The sequence below is a fragment of the Physella acuta genome, unplaced genomic scaffold (genome assembly GCF_028476545.2).
Source record: "Physella acuta isolate Inbredline_101_S28 unplaced genomic scaffold, ASM2847654v3 ptg000314l, whole genome shotgun sequence".
In the NCBI taxonomy this organism is placed as follows: domain Eukaryota; kingdom Metazoa; phylum Mollusca; class Gastropoda; family Physidae; genus Physella; species Physella acuta.
The window spans coordinates 772501-794896 of NW_026731833.1; the positions used below are offsets into that span (position 1 = coordinate 772501).

Consider the following 22396-nt stretch of genomic DNA (forward strand, 5'->3'; position numbering starts at 1 on the left):
TGTAATTATGCAACAAGAAAAGTGTTTATAGTTGTGAAAAATAACCCATGAAACAATGACGTCACTAATGTTTATACATTAACTAATACGTCATCTGCCGAGTTTAGAATAAAAAGAAATGAACTATTTCATTCAAATTTGATTTAGATCTACGTACGCTAAAACTAGACGTCGACGCTAAGATCTAGATTTAGACTCTATCTACTCTAGAATCTATTCCAAAAATAAATTTCTATATTAAACTATTTCATGTCTTAATTATTTTATTGAAATCTTTGTTTGTTTAGCTATGGAACTGGCTAATTTGGGATAAAAAATTAATTTGAAAGAATACGCATATTGGCGTAAGTTAAGCTTTTTAAATACGTCTTTCATTCTCCAATTTTTATAAGGTACCTAAAACACCTGATTATTGTGACATATTACAGACGAGTGTAGGACATTATCCCACCCCTCACTTCGTCTGTTGCCCCTAGGAATCTGCCCGACATGACCTCTCCCCAACAATTATTTCCCCGTGCCTATTACTCCAACCCAACGACCCCCCCCCACCCCACTTCTAAATCCTGAAAAAAAAACCTTAGGCTAACGCTCACGCTACCACCAACCCTAGCCCAAACATCAATCCTAACACCAATTTTAAACATAATTATCTCACTAAATCCCGAACCCTAACCTTAACCCAAACCTTAACCCTGCCGAGTTTTAGTATCGACTGTTGTACATGAATAATACCCAAACACCCACATAAACGTGCACGCACGTAGCTTTACCTGTAAAAAGGTTTTAAAAATCTTTCGATTATCGTGCGGAGTTATCTTTTCTTGTCTATATATGTATAGACCCGTAACTTGACAAAATCCGGTATTTGAGGGCGAGTTAATCACGTACGTGGACTGGGTAAGTAATAATATAAATACTCAACTATACTTTTATAAAGGTAAACATATTAAAATACATTTATATATATATATATATATATATATATATATATATATATATATATATATATATATATATATATATATATATATATATATGTGGGTGAGTATATATGGTGTCTATAAGCGACCAGTACACAAAACGCTGTACATTTTAATCTAAGAGAATAAGTTGATGTCTCAGAGCAACGACACATATGTACTTTTTGTTATTCGTTTGTAAAATTTAAACGAAAGCAAACAAGCAAACAGTAACAGCAAAACATCAAACAACATACTGGAGTTGATTGTGGCGGGTGTTTTATGGTGTAGTGTCTATGTGTATCTAGCGTGCGCGTGTGTGTGCATGCATAGTTTCACGTAAAGTAGACCGCATGTTAATGAGCTTATTTGGAAAGATTCTATTAGAACACCCCAAAGTTTTTTTTAAACGTTTTCCGTCCAATATAAGTCGATGTCATCAGATAACGAGCCCCGTCTGGCCGGGGATCGAACTCTGGACTTCTGGAGTAAGAAATCCTGCTCTCCTGTCTGACCACGCATTTAATTTTTTTAACACGTATGGCTAACTGACTCGGGTTAGGAATAGTATAAGTGGCTGGGCCTATAACGAACTTAAAACATTAGTTAAAAACTGTACTATTTCAATACAAGGGCATCTTAATTTTTTTTTATCACGTGGCATCCTAAATTGTAAATTATGTTGGGTAATAAATCGAGGACTATTTGCATGTTTTATAAGTTTTCAAAGACTATTCTACTTAATACTGACCCTGTTTTAAAAATTAATAATAAGTTCAAACAGTATTTTTTTTCTTAATCTTCATCTTCTACGTTATCAATATCAATTAAAAGGTTAATTACGTATTACGTGTCAACTGTTTAAGCGCCATATTTCAGCCTGCTTTTATTTTTGGATTTGCTTCCATTGTCTTTGTTTAAAAATAACATCTTTGGATAACCAAGAACAAAGTACAACTCAGCAGTTGTTTCTCTCAAGTTTGTATCTCATAGGAGAATTGATGTCCCCAGCTACCGAGCCTCATCTGCTCGGGTGTTCGAACTCGAGACTTCTCGGTTCAGCAACCATGAGCTTTACCGTCTCCACCACGCCGAACTCCTTATTCAAAACCATACTAATTTTTGTTATGTTGTTCTATACAGGCTATAACGATGTTCAAGCAATTTTTTATATTGTTTGCTGTTGTGACGTCAATAGTGGGGTCGAAACAATGCCCGAACTTACCACCAGGACTCACAAAAATTGTCAAGGGAGTGGACATATCAAAACTTGACCTTTTACCTCTGGACTTTACCAGTAACGATGGTGTTCGGGTTGACGTGTGACCAGGGGAAGACGTGGAAAAATCCAAAAGGCGTCACATACGACATGCCGGATCAGGTCTATATGTTTCCAATTGTGATAATAAATAATTAGTTTTAATGACAATATTAAATTCTATTCTGAAAATGAATCATATACAACATGCCGGATCAGGTCTATGTTTCCAATTTAATCATACACAGTGATTATAAATTATTAGTTTTAAATCACAATAATTAAATTTATTTAGAAAAGGAATCGTATACGCTATGCTGTATCAGGTAGGCCTATAGGTTTACAAATGTCGTTATAAGTTGTTAATTTTTATAACAAAAAAGAAATCTATGCAGGAAATTAACTGTATACGATGTGCCGAATCAGGTAAATGTTTACAAATTTAATCAGAAACTGTGATAAGCAGTTAGTGTTGATCACAGTAATGAAAACAATTCAGAAAATTAATCAAACACGATATGCCGTATCAACTATGTTCAAAATCACATCAAAGGCAGTTAAAATACATAATTACTCTTAATCGTATTAATAAAATTAATTAAAATAAATAAAAGAGCGTTTATAAATTTAGAAATAATATTAGTTCGCTTATAAAAAATTCGTTCAGATAATTGGTAAAGTAAGTTATACTGCAAACAAAAAAGTATTGAGCTCGAAACCAGTGCTTGACTCCGTTGAACGCACTATACCTTGATATACTTAACTTCACATATCATATTGCCACTAACTGATGTGTTTCCTTAAATGAAGCACATAACGTGTTTTGATTCTTACTTCTCTTTTCGTGCATAGCCGATACCTTTCTTGTATCAATAGCATTTTAAAATCTTAATTGTGTGAACAATTCAAGTGTGTTAGTTTTTATATTTAAAAAACCATTATTTATGGTAATTTTTTTAAACGATTTTTTCCAGTTTTTCGCACTTCACAGAGAAACTTTAACTTTAGGATAAAATATAGACGTCTTAAATTTATTTTAGCTAAGCCTTGATGTCTCAATTATACATTAGCTATATACAAAAAATTCATCAAAACAATAAAATCTCCAGGTGAAATAATTTTTACCATTTGATTAAAATAATAATTTGATTAACAGCCATAACAAATGATGTAACATCGTTTCCTCATCAAGCAGTTCAATTAAAAGTAAATATTAAATAAACCATAATTACGTAAAATATATCAAATCTCCAGGTGAAATAAGTTCATGCCATTTGATTAAAATAATAATTGGATATAATGTATACAACCAATTTTGTCCTCGACTTAAAACTAAATATTAAATTAGCTGTATATAAGTAATCTAATCTTATTTCAAAGATTGAATTTATTTTATTTGTCAGATTTGGACAATCTCCTCGGTGCCGGGTGGGTATATGTCCTCTGAGGTCAGCACATTCCAGACCTACAGCGAAGTCAGAGATTCTATGAGTGTTAGCGTTGGTCTAGATATAGATTACAAGTTGTTCGCTTTCTCTGCAAGTTCAACCTATAAAAAAATGCAATCTTTAATCACCAACAGTTCAAAGTTTTTGTCGGAAGTCACGGCATTCACCGGGGCAACTCGTGTTGATGTTCTCCCACCTGAAAAATTAGAGTTGGATAGTAATACACAAAATTTCATTGACAACATGCTCACAGGGACCTACGAAAGTAACCAGCAAGCTTATGACACTTTTGTCGAAGAGTACGGTACACATTACTTTGCAACGGGCAATTTTGGAGGCTATGTCAGAATGTTTTTTGAGGTAACGCAAGAATACTTTTCCAGTAGAAATGAGGTCGACATTGAAACTAATGCTAAAGCTTCATACGCGCATATGATATCTGTGAGTGTTGGTGTCTCTACTTCAAACGTAAAAATTGACGAGTCGTTCAAATCAGGTACTAAAAATACCGTTAAATATTACGGAGGCGATACAAACTACCTCAACATCCAAGACGGCTTTTCCAAATGGCTTCCAACTGTAGAAAACGATCCGTGGTTGTTCTCTGGCCATCTAAAACCAATTAGTAATTTGATAAGAAACTCTACTAAAAAGTCATCAGTTATACAAGCGGTTGAACGGCATTTGATAAGAAACTATCTTGACGAATTACAATCTCTGGTCAACGCGGCTAAAAAAAGATCCGATAATTTCATAATCAATAATTTTGCGAACCGTATCAATGAAATAAAAAGCAGAAAAGATGTTGCCAGAAGTAGTGTCGATGCCTTTTCAAGTGACCTGTCTGATTACATGAATGTCCCGTCATGGTTTTTGAGCAACACAAAGATATGTTTGCATTGGTCAGCAACTGGCGATAAAAATCAATGTGGAGGTCCAAACGTCCAGCAAGAACTATGTGCTAACGTTAACAAAATGACGGACTGGTACCACGACGAGACAGATAAACGATCCGGTGGTTGTAAGATGCAATGGGCGGTCTTTTCATCCGGGACTGATGCCCCATAGTGGCTGAGAAAGGTACAGTTATGCTATCAATGGGACGTAATCAAGGAGAATATTCCAAACTGTGGCTTTAGCCGGGACTACATAAACTGCGCTGACTTAAACAAATTCACGTATGAGTACATTGACGATACCACCAATAATAAAGTGGGTTTCAAACTGCGATGGATGCTTCAAATTCCAGACGAAGCTCCTTATTGGATGCGAGCGATTCAGATGTGCTTCAACTGGGACTATGAAGATGACGTGGGACAGTGTGGTGGAGGCGCCCCACTAAAGCAATGTGTACTGGCCAACCAATGGACGCAGTACTACGTGGATAAAACAGATGATCGAGCAGGTGGCTGTAAGATGATCTGGGGACTAAAGACATCCTAGTAACTTGATAACGTTTAGACAACGTTGCTAAAACATTCTATGCAGACTTTATAAAAATTTTAAGGAAAACTTTGCTTTGGAATACTTAGTTAAAACACTTTACGAAGATCTCTTCATAACTTTATTAAAGAATACATTGTTTAAGAAACTTTATGGAAAAACTATTTCTATACCCTGAATAATTATAATTGAATTAAACATAAATATATAAATAAAATGTATCGTAAGTTGTTTTTGTTCTTAGTTAAAATAACTACAATTTACGGCTCCAAAAATTGAATGATAAGGTGCTAATTACTAATCTGTTAAACCGCCAACTTATTAATGGTCATCTAGGAGCAGGACATTACTAGCTGTCGATATTTTAGAAAATAGAAATTAAAAAGCGATCTCACATTTAGAGTTAGTGTTTTTCATTCGCAGCTAACGTCAACAATCATTTGTGAAACCCTAGTAATTGTCGTCCATTTCGTATTTTTAATATCCTAAGGGGATATACAACAAAATGAATGAGTATTATTTATCAATATGTTACGCTCCATACAAGCCATTGACAGACTTCGGTATGTTGTTTTTTCTGTGCTTCCATAGCGTTTGTTGATCCCAAAAACATGAACAAGGCAAAAGTTTGATTTCTGAGTTGTCTCTCCCAGGTAGGTCGATGTTCCTAGTTTCAGTTATAACTAGACTACCCGTTATCCTTGGATAACTGTGGATTTCGGTGTCATCTATAAATGACATCACGTCTGTCAGTTATCGTCATAAAAAAACCAGACCCCACATTCAAAAAGTCGTCACACCTCAGACTTGTTTGTCTTTTACAAAAACCTATTTCGGCTGAGCATGGGTCTGACCACTCTATCCCTTCCTGTGCTAAGGACACAAAACAGGTCAACTCTACTTCACCTGCCCAGTGTCCCGCCAACTCAGACATGTTTTGTCTTTAAAACACCGATTTCGGCTGAGCAAGGATCTGAACACACTACCCCTTCATATGCTGACGTCACAGGTAAAATCGACACCTACCCAACCCTACATCACCTGCCCAGTTTCCCGCCAAGTCTCAGACAACAATATTTTATCATTTAAAAAAATAAAATTCGGCCGAGCATGGTTCTAATCACACTATAAATGTATATGCTAAGGACAAAGAAACAGGTGAAATCTACTTCACCTGATCTGTGTCCCACCTAGTCCCGATAGGCAACTTTATCATTCAAATAAAATTAAAAATTGGCTGCTTTAAATTTTAATCACGTAATACGCCATTTACTTTAAAATTACATATTTAAACTTACCAATAAAATTAATTAATTACAAAGTTTTAATTTCTACAAAACCCTTCTTCAAAACATACGAAATCGTGCTTCAATTTGTGGCAGATGTTAACCCCTTAACGCCGACAGTCGCGTTTTCGCGACATACCGATTTAGCGCATAGCATTTGCGCATATGTACATTTATCCTACTGCTGCCGGTCGTTGTGTATTGGGTCCATCCAGACGGTTGTATCGGTACGAGCGGTCACGTTGTCAAGTCGAAATTTATGACGTCACACTCTCTTGACTCACGCGCATCGTAATTTTTTTGACTTCGTGAATTCGGCCTACTTACATTGATTATTATTACTAAATAGGTGATCCGTTTTTGCTACAAAAAATACTAATAGCTTTATTATTCATTCTTTTATGTATATAAACAATATAAATTACATATGAGAATAATTTTGGAAGTTATCTGCTAATTACGGTTTGTCGCGTTTTCGCGACATCCGGCAATAAGACATCAAATGGAACTTAGGTGACAAGCAGGTATAACGAAATACGATGCATCGCCAAGCTGTCATTCATTCAAGTATGATTACAAATAAGTAAAGGATTTACAATATAGTCTTCGCCTATATATAAAAGTGCACTTTAGAACGTTACGGTCCATGTGGTAGGTGAAGTAGAGTTCACCTGTTTCATTGACCTTGGCATATGAAGAGAGAGCGATGCTTGAATAATGTGATCATGCTGCTGGTTACAATGTAACTTATTTAGCTTTGAAATAGTATTGTATAATATTAGGAGAACATAAAAAACAAAATAGACAACAGGAAGTGAGGTGGTGGACCACTATCCTGAATACCACCAAATAAAGGTCTTCACAGTGACCTTGACAATAATTACAATGAGCATAGACCTACACCTCGTAATAAATACAGTAAGGTTGAGTGCTGACAAACATACCCTTTGCTATTGAATAACCACATTAGTGACATTATACTGGCATTTAGTACCTACAGCAGTGTTATTGAGTACCCACATCTTCAGCACTGAGTACCAACATCAGTGACACTGAGCAACCACAGTTTGAGCAATAAGCACTCACAGCAGTGCTACTGAGTACCCACTGCTAAGGATGAGTACCTATATCAACGTTATCGATAACCAACAGCTCCAGCGCTGAGTACCCACAGCAGTGACACCAAGAACCGACTGAAGTAACACTGAGTACCCACAGCAGTGACACCAAGAACCAACTGAAGTAACACTGAGTACCCACAGCAGTGACACCAAGAACCAACTGAAGTAACACTGAGTACCCACAGCAGTGACACCAAGAACCGACTGAAGTAACACTGAGTACCCACAGAAGTGACACCAAGAACCAACTGAAGTAACACTGAGTACCCACAGCTTCAAAAGTGAGTACCCACAGCTTCAGCACTCAGTACACATGGCTTCAACACTCAGTACCCACTGTTTCAGCACTGAGTACCTATAGCAGTGGCAATATGTAGCTACAGCACTGTCATTGGTAATCAATATCAGAATCAGTCGAGAACAATAGCCGTAGCACGAATTTGAAACATAGGGTACCATCAACAATAGCAGTGAGTACCCACACCGGTGGCACTGAGTACCCACAGCAGTAACACTAAATACCCACAGCAGCTGCATTGAGCATGGACGAATATACAATGGCTGAACACTGTCATTTAGGACAGTATTTGTTCACGTGCTTTGTGTGTATAGCAAATATAGGTCAAATGAGAAATATGCTTCTTTATTAGTTGACCTTGAATAAGAGTTCACGAAAATTACGTAACCGGGGACAACTAAGGCTCTACACATTGAAGGTAGTACTTACATATGTAGTGTATTACTGTAATGTAGTAGAATTACAACAGCAAGACATCAAAATACCTATTCATAAGAGTTAGTCAGTGAGCAGGTGCAGCAGAGTTATGTAACTCTATGCCTGAGCTAATAAAATATAGTTTTCATGAGTTTTGCAAGTGATTCTACATCTCTTTGCATGCCCGTATGTTCAGTTTGTGATATTTTATTGTTTGTGCATGGATATTTAGAGAAACATGTGACAGTAAAAATGTTAAAATGACCCGGACTAAAAAAAAAAAAAAATTACTGTTTGGTCCATAAGTGCCTGATGTCGCGTTTTCGCGACATACCGTAATTATCATCAAAAATAGGTCAAAATTCAAAAACAACTATATACCTCAAATTCAGTGTCAGTATGATGAGAGAAAATCAGCACAAATAATTTTTTACACGCTTGGAACATAATTCAGGCATTAAGGGGTTAAGAGCAAGTACCACGCCAAGGCTGATAACATTGACTTGTCTGCCCCTGGTGGAGCTGAGGAACCAATAAACACCTACGTGGCAAATGCTACAGGAAATATGATACAAAATCTCCTTCCACAAGGTTTGGTATTGTCTAAACACCATTAGCACAATTTAAAGTAGTGTTATTGATGTGAAAATTTAATTTAAGGTAACAAATTGTATCAATTGCGGTAGTTAATTTTTCTTTTTGCTTTGATCAATAAAATATGTAATATCTTTTATGATTGACCTAAGCTTTTTTTAAAGAACGTGTTTGTTTTATTTTCTTATTTTCAGTGCATTTTAAAGCTTATAATTATAATGGGTTTATATGTAAGTTTTATTTATTTATTAGCAGTTCCCATAACACTAATGCTCTCAAACTCAAAATACACTACATCATCTCATTCTACAGACCAGGATTGATTTTATTCCCGTATCTTTTAGAATCCATTAAATCACCAGTAGAAAAATCAATGGCTAGAGCTTACACCCCTAAGTCGCTACTGCACATAACACAGATCTGAATGATGGTACGGTTATCCGTATTACAAAATCATATAAACCTAGCTGCATTTGTTTGTTTTCATTTCAATAACATATTTCCTATGTATTTATCATTTTCATAAAGGTTTGACTTAAAATTAGTTCATTAAAAAAAACACAGTTTTGTAAGTTAGAGCTCGGATGACATGATGCAGGTTAATATGAATAACAAAATTTCCCAAACTTTAAGAACGGATTACCTTTTAGAACAAAAGAAAAAAAATTATTTTCTACCTGCCTTAGTCACACTGTAAGACGCTTTAGAGGGAGAGATTACAAGGATAACAGGCAGTAGGCATAGGTTTGGCAGCGTAATACAGAGTAGTTTTAAATTATGGTTAAGGTAATGTTGAGGTAATTTTAAGGTAATATTGAGGTAAATGTGAGGTAATGGTAAGGTAATGGTGAGGTAATGTTGAGGTAAGGATACGGTTTTGATTTTGGAGTTGAGTGTGAAGTTGTGAGGTAATAGTTAAGTTGTAAAGTTGTAATGGTAAATTAATTTTAGAAAAGCATTCACGTATTCGTAAGGCAATAGCAACAAAACCGTTTTTTGTTTATTTTGACGTATTACAGACGGGTGTAGGGCATTATCCCACCTCCCGTCAGTTGCCCCAAGAAATCGCCCCAACAGTAATTTACACGTGCCTATTTCTCCCACCCACCGACCCCCCCCCCCCCCCCCCACACACACACCCCACTTATAAATCCTGAAAAAAACCCTTAGGCTAACGCTAACCTTACAGCCAACCCTAGCCCAAATATCAATCTTAACACCAATTTTAAACATATATCTAATCCTAAACTAAACTTACCCTAACCTTTACTCTCACTATAACCCGAACCCTAACCTTAACCCAAACCTTAACCCTACCATTTGGCGTAGCGAGGTCGGGTTTTACCCGTTGCGGCACTTATTATTAATGGTGTCACTCCCCCCCCCCCCCCCCCACAGAGGCGTATTTGCAGCCCAACTCAAACAAACTTTTGATTTGCAACCCCCCTCAAACTTTCGATTTGCACCCACCCCAGTCTTTTCCTCCTGGACTGATGCCCCACAGTGGCTGAGTAAGGTACAGTTATGCTATCAATGGGACGTAAGCAAGGAGAATATTCCAAACTGTGGCTTTAGCCGGGACTACATAAACTGCGCTGACTTAAACAAATTCACGTATGAGTACTTTAACGATACCACCAATAATAAAGTGGGTTTCAAACTGCGATGGATGCTTCAGATTCCAGACGGAGCTCCTTATTGGATGCAAGCGATTCAGATGTGCTTCAACTGGGACTATGAAGGTGACGTGGGACAGTGTGGTGGAGGCGCCCCACTAAAGCAATGTGTACTGGCCAACCAAGGGACGCAGTACTACGTGGATAACACGGATGATCGAGCAGGTGGCTGTAAGATGAGCTGGGGACTACAGACATCCTAGTAACTTGATACCGTTTTAGACAACGTTGCTAAAACATTCTATGCAGACATTATAATAATTTTAAGGAAAACTTTGATTTGGAATACTTAGTTAAAACACTTTACGAACATCTCCTCATAACTTTATTAAAGAATACATTGTTGTGGATATTTTTTTTGGAATGACTATTTCTTTAACCGGAATAATTAAAATTGAATTAAACATAAATATATAAATAAAATGTATCGTAAGTTGTTTTTGTTCTTAGTTAAAATAACTACAATTTACGGCTACAAATATCGAATGATAAGGTGCTAATTACTAATCTGTTAAACCGCCAACTTAATGGTCATCTAGGAGCAGGACATTACTAGCTGTTGATATTTTAGAAAATAGAATTTACAAAGCGATATCACATTTAGAGTTAGTGTTTTTCATTCGCAGCTAACGTCAACAATCATTTGTGTAACCCTAGTTTCGGGGTCATCTATAAATGACATCACGTATGTCAGTTATCGTAATTAAAAAATCCGACCCACATTCAAAACGTCGTCATACCTCAAACTTTTTTGCCTTTTACAAACAGCTATTTCGGCTGAGCATGGGTCTGACCACACTATCCCTTCATGTGCTGAGAACACACAATTAAGTAAATTCTACTTCACCTGCCCAGTGCCCCGCAAACTCAATTTAAATGCTGAGATCACAAAAACAGGTCAACTCTACTTTACCTGCCCAGTGTTCTTTTAAAACACATATTTTCGGCTGATCATGAATCGGACCACAGTAACACTTCAAATGCTGATGTCACAGGTGAAATCTACACCTACCCAACCCTACTAGATAAAGCAGTGGCGTAGCGAGGTCGGGTGTTACACTTAATGGTGTAACCCCCCCCCCCCCCCCAGAGGCGTTGCGACCCTTCCCGGGGACAAACTTTCAAGTTTTCGATTTGCACCCCCACCTCAAACTTTCGATTTGCACCCCCCCCCCTCAAGTTTTTGATTTGCAACCCCCCCCCCCCCCCCTCAAACTTTCGATTTGCACCCCGCTCTCAAGTTTTTCTCTATATTTTTGCTATTTTTTGCCTTGGTGTCACCCCCCCCCCCTCCTTAATGGTGTCACCCGGTGCGGTCCGCACCCCCCGCCCCCCCCCCCCCCCCCACTCGCTACGCCCCTGAGGTCAAGCCCTTGTATTCTCGATTCAGATAATCCTTGAAGCTAAAAAGCAGGACTTTATACCACATATTTAAGGACTAAAAGAGTGTAATAAAGAAACGAAAAAATTTATCGTGGTTTTATTATTGTTTTTATTTTTAACTAATTAATTTTGGTTTGACCTAGATTTTAGATCTAGCTAGGCTCTACTTTCCTTTCTCCGACAGTTTTTTTTAGATCTAGAAGAATGTATTGTATACTCAGATTAGAAGAACTGTTAAAAATTGATAATAGTCTTGGAACCTAATAAAAATAGCAAACGGAAGTATCGGTACAGTTATGGCCGACAGAAAAATTAGCTTTATAACGCATTAAACTTTTGAAAGGGCAACATGATCTCGCATGGAAAACGCCATGTTTGCTGTATAAAAATAAACATGTGACGTCACAATATGTAAGTTATTGCTCTGAACTTTTATAACTAAAGTGGTGTTTCCACCTATGAATATATCAGTAAATTAATTAACGTCTTTGAATGAATTGGTGATTTACAGTTTGGTAAAAAATAAACATTATTCTCTACCTAAATACGTACTTTACAGCTCTACACATAGTGCAGGTACTCTCAGGTAACCAAACAGACAAACAAATAAATATACAAACTTGTAAACAAATTGAGTTTTAAAAGTATACAACACTACTGGTTATTCTTAAATAACTGTATTTCAAGGGTAATCCATAAATGTTTATTTGATGATTTTTATCTTTTGCCTCCCCTTCCCTTATTATCAAAAAAAAAACCAGACCCCAAATTCAAAAAGACGTCACACCTCAGAAGTGTTTGTCTTTTACAAACACCTATTTCGCCTGAGCATGGCTCTCTCCACACTACCCCTTCATATGCTGAGGACTCAGAAACAGGTATGCACGCTCGTCAACAAATAAAATATATGTTTATAATTATAAGCCATCACGTTATTATATATAAAACTGGGAACGCCACCTATCTGGAAGAGAAAACTCAGAAATCAAACTGTTGCCTTGTTCATGTTTTTGGGATCAACAAACGCTATGGAAGCACAGAAAAAACAACATACCGCAGTCTGTCAATGGCTTGTATGGAGCGTAACATATTGATACATAATACTCGTTCATTTTGTTATATATCCTCTTGGATATAAAAATATGCACGAGGAAGATTATGGTTAGACAAATTAATGTGGTTGTTAGCCGCGAATGAAAAAAAACACTCATTCTAAATGTAAGATCGCTTTCTTTACTTTACTTTCTTAAATATCAACAGCTAGTAATGTCCTGCTCCTAGATGACCAATTAGTTAGCGGAAACTTAACAGATTAGTAATTAGCACGCTATCACTCGACCACATTTATAGTCGTAAACTGTAGTCCTTTTAAAAAAAACAAGAAAACAAATTCCGATGCATTTCATTTATTTAATATTTGATTCAAATTTAGTTATTCCGGGTAAAGATATCATCTTTCCATTAGATTATCCAAAACAATGTATTCTTTAATAAAGTTATGAGGAGATCTTCGTAAAGTGTTTTAACTAAGTATTCCAAAGCAAAGTTTTCTTTTAAGTTTTTATAATGTCAGCTTAGAATGTTTTAGCAACGTTGTCTAAAACTTTATCAAGTTACTAGGATGTCTTTAGTCCCCAGCTCATCTTACAGCCGCCGGCTCGATCATCCGTGTTATCCACGTAGTACTGCGTCCATTGGTTGGCCAGTACACATTGATTTAGTGGGGCGCCTCCACCACATTGTGCCGCGTCACCTTCGGATTCCCAGTTGAAGCACAAATGCATTGCTCGCATCCAATAAGGAGCTTCGTCTGGAATCTGAAGCATCCATCGGAGTTTGCAACCCCCTTTATTATTGGTTGTATCGTCAACGTACTCATACGTGTATTTGTTTAAGTCTGCGCAGGATACGTAGTCCCGGATAAAACCACAGTTGACATTCGCCTTGCTTACGTCCCATTGATAGCATAACTGTACCCTGCTCAGCCACCGGGCATCAGTCCCGGAGGAAAAGACCGCCCATTGCATCTTACAACCACCGGATCGTTGATCTGTCTCGTCGTGGTACCAGTCCGTCATTTTGTTAACGTTAGCACATAGTTCTTGCTGGACGTTTGGACCTCCACATTGATTTACATCGCCAGTTGCTGACCAATGCAAACAAATCTTTGTGTTGCTCAAAAACCATAACGGGACATTCATGTAATCAGACAGTTCACTTGAAAAGGCAACGACACTACTTCTGGCAACATCTTCTCTACTTTTTATTTCATTGATACGGTTTGCAAAATTGTTGATTATGAAATTATCGGACCTTTTTTTAGCCGCGTGGACAAGAGATTGTAATTCGTCGAGATAGTTTCTTATCAAATGCCGTTCAACCGCTTGTATAATTGATGACTTTTTAGTGGAGTTTCTTATCAAGTCACTGATTGGTTTTAGATGGCCAGAGAACAACCACGGATCGTTTTCTACAGTTGGGAGCCATCTTGAAATGCCATCTTGACTGTTGAGGTTATTTGTATCGCCTCCATAAAATTTAACGGTATTTTTTGTACTTGATTTGAACGACTCGTCAATTTTTGCGTTTGAAGTAGAGACACTGGTACTAACGGTTATCATATGCGCGTATGAAGCTTTAGCATTTGTCTCAATGTCGACCTCAGTTCTACTGGAAAAGTATTCTTGCGTTACCTCAAAAATCATTCTGACATAGCCTCCAAAATCGCCCGTTGCAAAGTAATGTGTACCGTACTCTTCGACAAAAGTGTCATAAGCTTGCTGGTTACTTTCGTAGGTCCCGGTGAGCATGTTGTCAATGTAATTTTGTGTATTACTATCCAACTCTAATTTTTCAGGTGGGAGAACATCAACACGAGTTGCCCCGGTGAATGCCGTAACTTCCGACAAAAACTTTGAACTGTTGGTGATTAAAGATTGCATTTTTTTATAGGTTGAACTTGCAGAGAAAGCAAACAACTTGTAATCTATATCTAGACCAACGCTGACACTCATAGAATCTCTGACTTCGCTGTAGGACTGGAATGTGCTGACCTCAGAGGACATATACCCACCCGGCACCGAGTTGATTGTCCAAATCTGACAAATAAAATTCAATCATTTAAATAAGATTACATTTCGTATTAACAGTTTATTTAACTAATATTTTCTTATAATTGAGGGGCTTAAATGGGAAACCATTTTACAACATTTGTTATAGCCATTATGTCAAATTATTATTTTAATCAAATGGCAAGAAATTATTCACCTGTAGATTTTGTTGCTTTAATGATTATAGCTTAAGTATAGTTAAGACGTCTATATTTTCTCTTAATGTAAAAGTTTAGTTTCTCATGTGTATAAAGGTTCTTATTAAAAATAGTCTTTTTTATGTCTTTTTTTTTAAAAAGTAAACAAAACTAATGGTTATTAACATAAGATACTTAACACGTTTAATTGTTTACAATGAAGTATACATTTTAAACTGCTATTGGCACAAGAAAGATAGCACTTAAGCAAGAAACGAGAAGTAATAATCTAAAACGTGTGCTTTCTTAACGGAAACAAAAATGTATAGGGTAGGTGAAGTGGGGTATATGAAGGATAGTGCAGTCAGTTCTACGCTCAGCCATCACTACTTTCTCCAACTTGAGCCAGGTACCCATTTGAACTGAGTCCACTCTGGGACGTTCAGCGGACTCAAGCGCGGGTTCCGAGCTCAAGACATCCATGTTTGCAGTCGTAAGCTGCACCTAGCAACCACACCGTTCCATTAGTTCTCATCAAGTTAAGCATCCATTACATTTTTAATGGTCTCTTAGAACCAAAAAAAAATTTAGGTGTAATCAAATGTTACTGTAAAAAATCTCTGAACGAATTTCAATTTCAATAAGGAAACAAAGATTATTTCTCAAAGCTTTTTTATTTATTTTTGACAAATTTTATTTTTACGATTAAACGTAATAATGTATTATCACTGCTTTTATACAATTTCAAACATAGTTGGGGGTCGTCCATAAATGACGTCACACTCGTGGGGGGGGTCTGGTTTTTTGTGACGATGTGTGACGGAGGGGAGGGGGGAGGTAAAAATCGTTTTAAAAAGCGTGATGTTATTTATGGATGAACCCTTGTTACGGCATATCTAATTTCATTAATATTCTGAATGGTTTTCATTATTTGTGATCAACACTAACTGCTTATCACAGTCTCTGAAAATCTTTAAAAAGTAAACCTGATTCGGCATATCTTATTTGATTAATTGCCTGAATAGGTATAATCATTGTGATCTTGACACACTGTTTATCAGTGTTTGGTGTAATTTGGAAACATTTGCTTGATTTGGCATATCGTATGCAATTAATTGCCTTAATAGGTTTCATTATTATGATAAAAACTAACAACTTATAATGAAATTTGTAAACATATAGGCCTACCAGATCCTGCACAGCGTATACGATTCCTTTTTTGAATAGATTTTAAAACTACTATTAATAATTTATTATCACTAAGTATGCTTAAGTTAGAAACATAGACCAGATCCGGCATGTCGTATATGATTAAGTAATTTTCTGAGTAGGTTTTATTATTGTGATTAAAATTAATAATTTAGTATCGCAATTGGAAACATAGACCTGATCTGGCATGTCGTAATCGATGCCCTTTGGACTTTTCCACGTCTTCCCTTGGTCACACGTCAACGCGAACACCGGATTGAGGATCCCATCGTTAATGGTAAAGTCCAGAGGTAAAAGGTCAAGTTTTGATATGTCCACTCCTTTGACAATTTTTGAGATTCCTGGCAATAAGTTCAGGCATTGTTTCGACGCCTCTATTAACGTCACAACAGCAAGCAATATAAAAAATTGCTTGAGCATCGTTATAACCTGTATAAGACAACATAACAAAGTTTAGTATGCTCTCAAATAAGATGGTCGGCGTAGTCGAGACGGTAAAGTAGGTGGTAGCTGAACCGAAAAGTCTCGAGTTCGAACACTGGGAATATAAGGCTCGATAGCTGGGGACTTTAATTCTTCTATGAGTGGCAACTCCAAAATAAAACAACTACCACACAAACACACGCCACAATCAACCACAACTCCAGTCTGTTGTTTGATGTTTCGCTGTTACTGTTTGCATGTTTGCTTTCGTTTAAATTTTACAAACGAATAACAAAAAGAACATATGTGTCGTTGCTCTGAGATAAGACATCAACTTATTCTCTTAGATTGAAATGTACAGCGTTTTGTGTACTGGTCGCTTATAGACACCATACATACTCACCATTCAATATATATATATATATATATATATATATATATATATATATATATATATATATATATATATATATATATATATATATATTTATATATATATATATATATATATATATATATATATATATATATATATATATATATATATATATATTGTATTTTAATATGTATACATTTATAAAAGAATAGTTAATTGTTTATAGAATTACTTACACAGTCTATGAACGTGATTAACTCGCTCTCAAATACCGGTTTTTGTCAAGTTACGGGTCTATACTTATATAGAAAAGTAAAGCTACGTGCAGGCACGTTTATGTGGGTGTTTATTATTATTCATGTAGAATCTATATATATAATTCTCTTCTGGGAGCCGTTAGAAAACAAGCTGCAAGCGCGCGCCTTGCAGTCCCCTCTCTTCCTCTCTATCGCTACCACACCCCCCACCCCCACCCCCACCCCCCTCACATGGTAAGGTGAGTTGTAGTTCACGCTAAATGTTTAGTTTGGTGACGGCTATTAGGGGCAGATAATTCAGTTTGAAACTATTTTAAACTTAGAGGAGGTAACTGAGAGGAGGCTGCTTTCACGGGGGGGGGGGCGGGGGGATGGGGGGTTTAGTGTTTTAAAGCAAATATTTTTGTTGGCAGCATTGGTACTGTCGAATTCACAAATTATGAATTACTGAATAGTAGAAAAAATCAACTAAATAGCGGCGTATGATACACCGCGGGTCGGCTCGTAATCTATACTTAAACTCGGCATGTTATGATTATGATTATGATTATGATTATGGTTATGGTTATGGTTATGGTTATGGTTATGGTTATGGTTATGGTTATGGTTATGGTTATGGTTATGGTTATGGTTATGGTTATGGTTATGGTTATGGTTATGGTTATGGTTATGGTTATGGTTATGGTTATGGTTATGGTTATGGTTATGGTTATGGTTATGGTTATGGTTATGGTTATGGTTATGGTTATGGTTATGGTTATGGTTATGGTTATGGTTATGGTTATGGTTATGGTTATGGTTATGGTTATGGTTATGGTTATGGTTATGGTTATGGTTATGGTTATGGTTATGGTTATGGTTATGGTTATGGTTATGGTTATGGTTATGGTTATGGTTATGGTTATGGTTATGGTTATGGTTATGGTTATGGTTATGGTTATGGTTATGGTTATGGTTATGGTTATGGTTATGGTTATGGTTATGGTTATGGTTATGGTTATGGTTATGGTTATGGTTATGGTTATGGTTATGGTTATGGTTATGGTTATGGTTATGGTTATGGTTATGGTTATGGTTATGATTGGGGGGATTTCTAGGGGCAACAGACGAAGTGGGGGTGGGAAAATGTCCTACACCCGTCTCTATAATTACGTGACGATTTTAATGCTATTGCCTTACGAATACGTGAAGGCTTTTCTAAAATTATTTTATCAATATTATTATAACATTATTATTATCACGCAATATCATCAACATAACCTAACAACATAACCGTTACCTCATAAACTCATGACTGAGAACAACGTTGTACAACTTTGTACAGTAAGCCCTGCTTCTTCTCTATTCCATTTCCAGTGATGTTAGTAAAGCCGAATATTAGATATTCTTCTAAATATTTATGTTTTGTTTCTCATTGCTATGGTTTAGTATACCCGTTGGCGACCCCCTTGGGGGTCGCGACCCCCAGTTTGGGAACCTGTGCTCTAACAGTGTGGCTAAGGCAAGTAGGAAACAAGTGTTTATTTTCTTTTGTTCTAATAGTTAATCCGTTCCCACTGGTTGGGTATTATTGTTATTCATAAGAACCTGCATCATTTCCTCCTGGCTCTAATCTTACAAAACGATGTTTATTTTATTTAATAATTTTAAGTCAAACCTTTATGAAAATGATAAATACATAGGAAATATGTTATTGGAATGAAAACATACAAATACAGCTAGGTTTATATGATTTTGTAATACGGATATCCGTACCATCCTTTGCATCTGTGTTATGTGCAGATGCGACGTATGGGTGTAAGCTCTAGCCATTGATATATCTACTGGCGGTTTTATGGATTTTAAGAGATACGGGCAGAAAACCAATGCTGGTCTGTACAATGTGATGATGTAGTGTAATTGGAGTTTGAGAGATTTAGTGTTGTGGGAAATTTTTATAAATAAATAAATAAATAAAACTAACATAAAAGGACATTATAATCATAAATTTTATAATGTATTTTAATGATGTTCTCATTATTGAAGGATAGTTATTTACTCTAAAATTAATTCCTTACATAAACTATACATGTATAATTCTCTTCATGGGACCATGCGAGACACCACGTAAACGTACGCAGTTACTCCACCGCTCTCTAGGCATATCACTACCACTCCCACTCCCACTAGTCTGGTTAGCAGATAATTTAGTTTTTAATTGATTTGAAACTAAGGGAGATAATAACGAGTTCTGCTTGATCTTTTCATTGTCGTCTGTAAACTGTCGTCGCGGACGGCTGCTTTCACGGAGGAGGGGGGGTGAATGAGGATTAGGATAATCTTCCTTTACGAGCTACTGATAGTGTTTAAAAGCAAAATATTTTCAGTCGCAGCATTGGTAGTGTCGAATTCACAAATTATGAATTACTGAAAAATAGAAAAGACTAACATCTAAATAGCGGCGTATGTTACTTTGCGGGTCAGCTCGTGCTTAATATTTAACTTGTATTCTTACCAGCAACACACGAACACACAACAAGTAGTTGGAGTCAGTCGTCTCCCGGTTTAGGATACCCTGTCGGCCACGTTCAACCAAAGGTGTCGACCATCTTCGGGCTGCACACCACGGTCATCGTCGAGCGCTTAAGCGGTCCGATATTTATAATTCGCTGGTAGCACCTGTCCAATTCATATTGACCTTTGGGGATTTTCCGCTCCTGGTCTGTCATTTGATCTCAACGGTAATGTCTAGATCACAATATTTGGTGTGGAACTTACTGAATTTTAATAAGAATTAAAACAGTGCTTAGACTCCGAGAGCGACAATGATATAGTGTGATTTGTGTCAAGAGTATTTGATAATGTTGTTGTAAGGCAGTAGTTTACTGACAATAGCTTTCCCCCCCCCCACCCCCTATCTCCAATTTCACTTATCAACAATATTAAAAATAATTAACCTATCGATATGTTTTGTTTATAATCTAAACCATGGGTGTCCAAACTACGAATGCGGCCCGCGAGGTCCTCTCGTCCGGCACGCGGAGATCTTTTTTTTCATGGAAAAAAAATGTTTGTTGAAGATGGCTGAGGACTTTGCCCAGAAAATTAAAACAATTTGAAAATGTAGTTTTGGGTGCAAATACTATTGCCCGCCGTGTTGCAGACATTGGTGGAAACATCGTGACTTAAATAGCGAAAATTACAAGTTAGTTTCGCCATTTTTCAATTGCAATGGATGAGCCGCTGTTCTACCTCTCAACTGCTTGTGTTCATTAGAGGTGTGGATGAAGACAAGAACATAACACTAGAGCTGGGTTCCCTACATAACATGCATGGCACTGATACCGGAGATTATATATTCAATGAGTTTTAAAAAAACGCTGATTATAACTTGGACTGGACTAACCTGTTAGCTGAGTGTTGATGGAGAAAAGTACATGAGTGACATGTGAAAAAGTTCTGAGCAGATCATTAAGTTAAGAAAGGAAATAGGTTACTTCCTGGAAAGTAAATGCAAACCACAGCCATTAATTCTGATGAAGTGTTGGTATAGAAACTACAAGAGAGGGAAATATATTTTTCTGATCTATACAACAATACAACCACCTCAGGCCTTCAGATCCAAACTTTTGAAACAACTGCAGGCCAACAACTTGACGCACTTTCAGCAGTACAAGGTCTTCATGGCTAAAGCAATAGCTGAGTTCCCCACGTCATTTCCATGCGAGATCAGCAAAGACCTCCCGCTGTAGTTTTAGTAGCGGTTTTCTAACTTGGATTAAAAGGCAGAAGAAGTGAGACTATTTCAAAACTAATTTGAAGCAAATGTGTCCAGTTGTCCAGACGAACTGCAGCTAGAGGCTATTAAATTGCAAGCAAATGACCTCCTTAGAGACAAGTTCAAAGAAGGGCGGGTGGATTTTTTAAAGCTTTAGCCCACTGAAGACTCTCGTAATATTAAAACATTTGCATCAAAGTAACTTTCAAATTTTGGAACAACATACCTGTGTGAACAAACATTTTCAAGATGGAAATACGTGAAGAACAATTTGTGAGCAAACTTGGACCTCGAGTGTGTTGTCGGCTCCCGACAACGTTTCTTTCAGAATTTTTTCTGGTGAACGGAAAAAAATCACAGGGAAAAAAACACACAAAAAGTCAGTTTTTGCAAGGAAAAAAAGTCACAGAAAAAAGTCACAAAGGAATTTTTTTTTCGGAAAAAAAGTCACAGAACTTGCGTCACAGAAAAAAGTCACAATCATATTTTAATAAAATATTTTGATTTTAATTGTTGAGAATTGTAAAACGTTGGGTGTTTATTGATGTGGGTTTTTTGTAGCATATTAATAAACAATAAAAGCATCATGGTTTATAACACTTATAATAAGTAAATATACTGTAACCTAATTTTCTCAGCGACCTCAACTTTTTAAATGAATTTAGTTAAATGCGATCTAGAAATGTTATTTATAAACGAAATCTAAGCACATCAATGTGTTTTGCATTTTGTTTTCTTAGTCGGTCTTGTCCATCCATATTGTGTGTTGTTCAAGTTTAAATCAATGACAGCCTTTGTACAGTGTCGGCTTTCTGTTTTGATCCTATGTTTTGTTATGTAATGAGCGTGATAAATGCGGGCAGTAAAGGTGGTTGACCTATTGTTGCAATGAGTTGAGGACAGTAAGTTACATTAAATACGTCTTTACGCCATTTCGCGCTAATATAAACTTAGTATTTAACAAACACTATGAAAAAAGAGAATGTAACATTTTATTAAATGTTATTAAATACTATATGAATAAAGGAATTAAAACGTAAATAATTCACACGAAATAATTATGTGTGTTATAAATATCACTATACATATACAACCAACGTACATTTCATTATATTTAATTAATCTAAGTTGGTTTGCATTTTCGGAATATTTAATACATAAAAGTATTAACACATTCTATGCAAATATATATTTGTGACCTTTTTTCCTGAGTTTTTTTTTCCTGTGACTTTTGTTCCAAG

At 36.4% G+C, this 22396-nt stretch overlaps 2 protein-coding genes across 2 annotated transcripts in view; one reads left to right on the forward strand and one right to left on the reverse strand.

Annotated features, from left to right (window-relative positions):
- The window catches only part of LOC131940259 (perivitellin-2 67 kDa subunit-like), a 20493-nt gene extending 9787 nt beyond the window's left edge, over positions 1–10706 (forward strand). Inside the window, exons 3-6 of the mRNA XM_059298895.1 lie at positions 3624–4689; positions 4918–5079; positions 8696–8829; positions 10506–10706. Of these exons, the coding sequence (XP_059154878.1) occupies positions 3624–4689; positions 4918–5079; positions 8696–8829; positions 10506–10706 (1563 nt within the window). The remainder of the gene's footprint in view (positions 1–3623; positions 4690–4917; positions 5080–8695; positions 8830–10505) is intronic.
- Positions 10707–13276: 2570 nt separating this feature from the next.
- On the reverse strand, positions 13277–17479 carry LOC131940251 (perivitellin-2 67 kDa subunit). Its single transcript, XM_059298888.1, has 3 exons — positions 17378–17479; positions 16520–16771; positions 13277–14984 (listed from the first exon to the last, which is right to left on the reverse strand). Exons 2-3 carry the CDS (start codon positions 16760–16762, stop codon positions 13503–13505), a joined length of 1725 nt encoding a protein of 574 aa, XP_059154871.1. The 5' UTR covers positions 16763–16771; positions 17378–17479; the 3' UTR covers positions 13277–13502.
- Positions 17480–22396: the final 4917 nt, after the last annotated feature.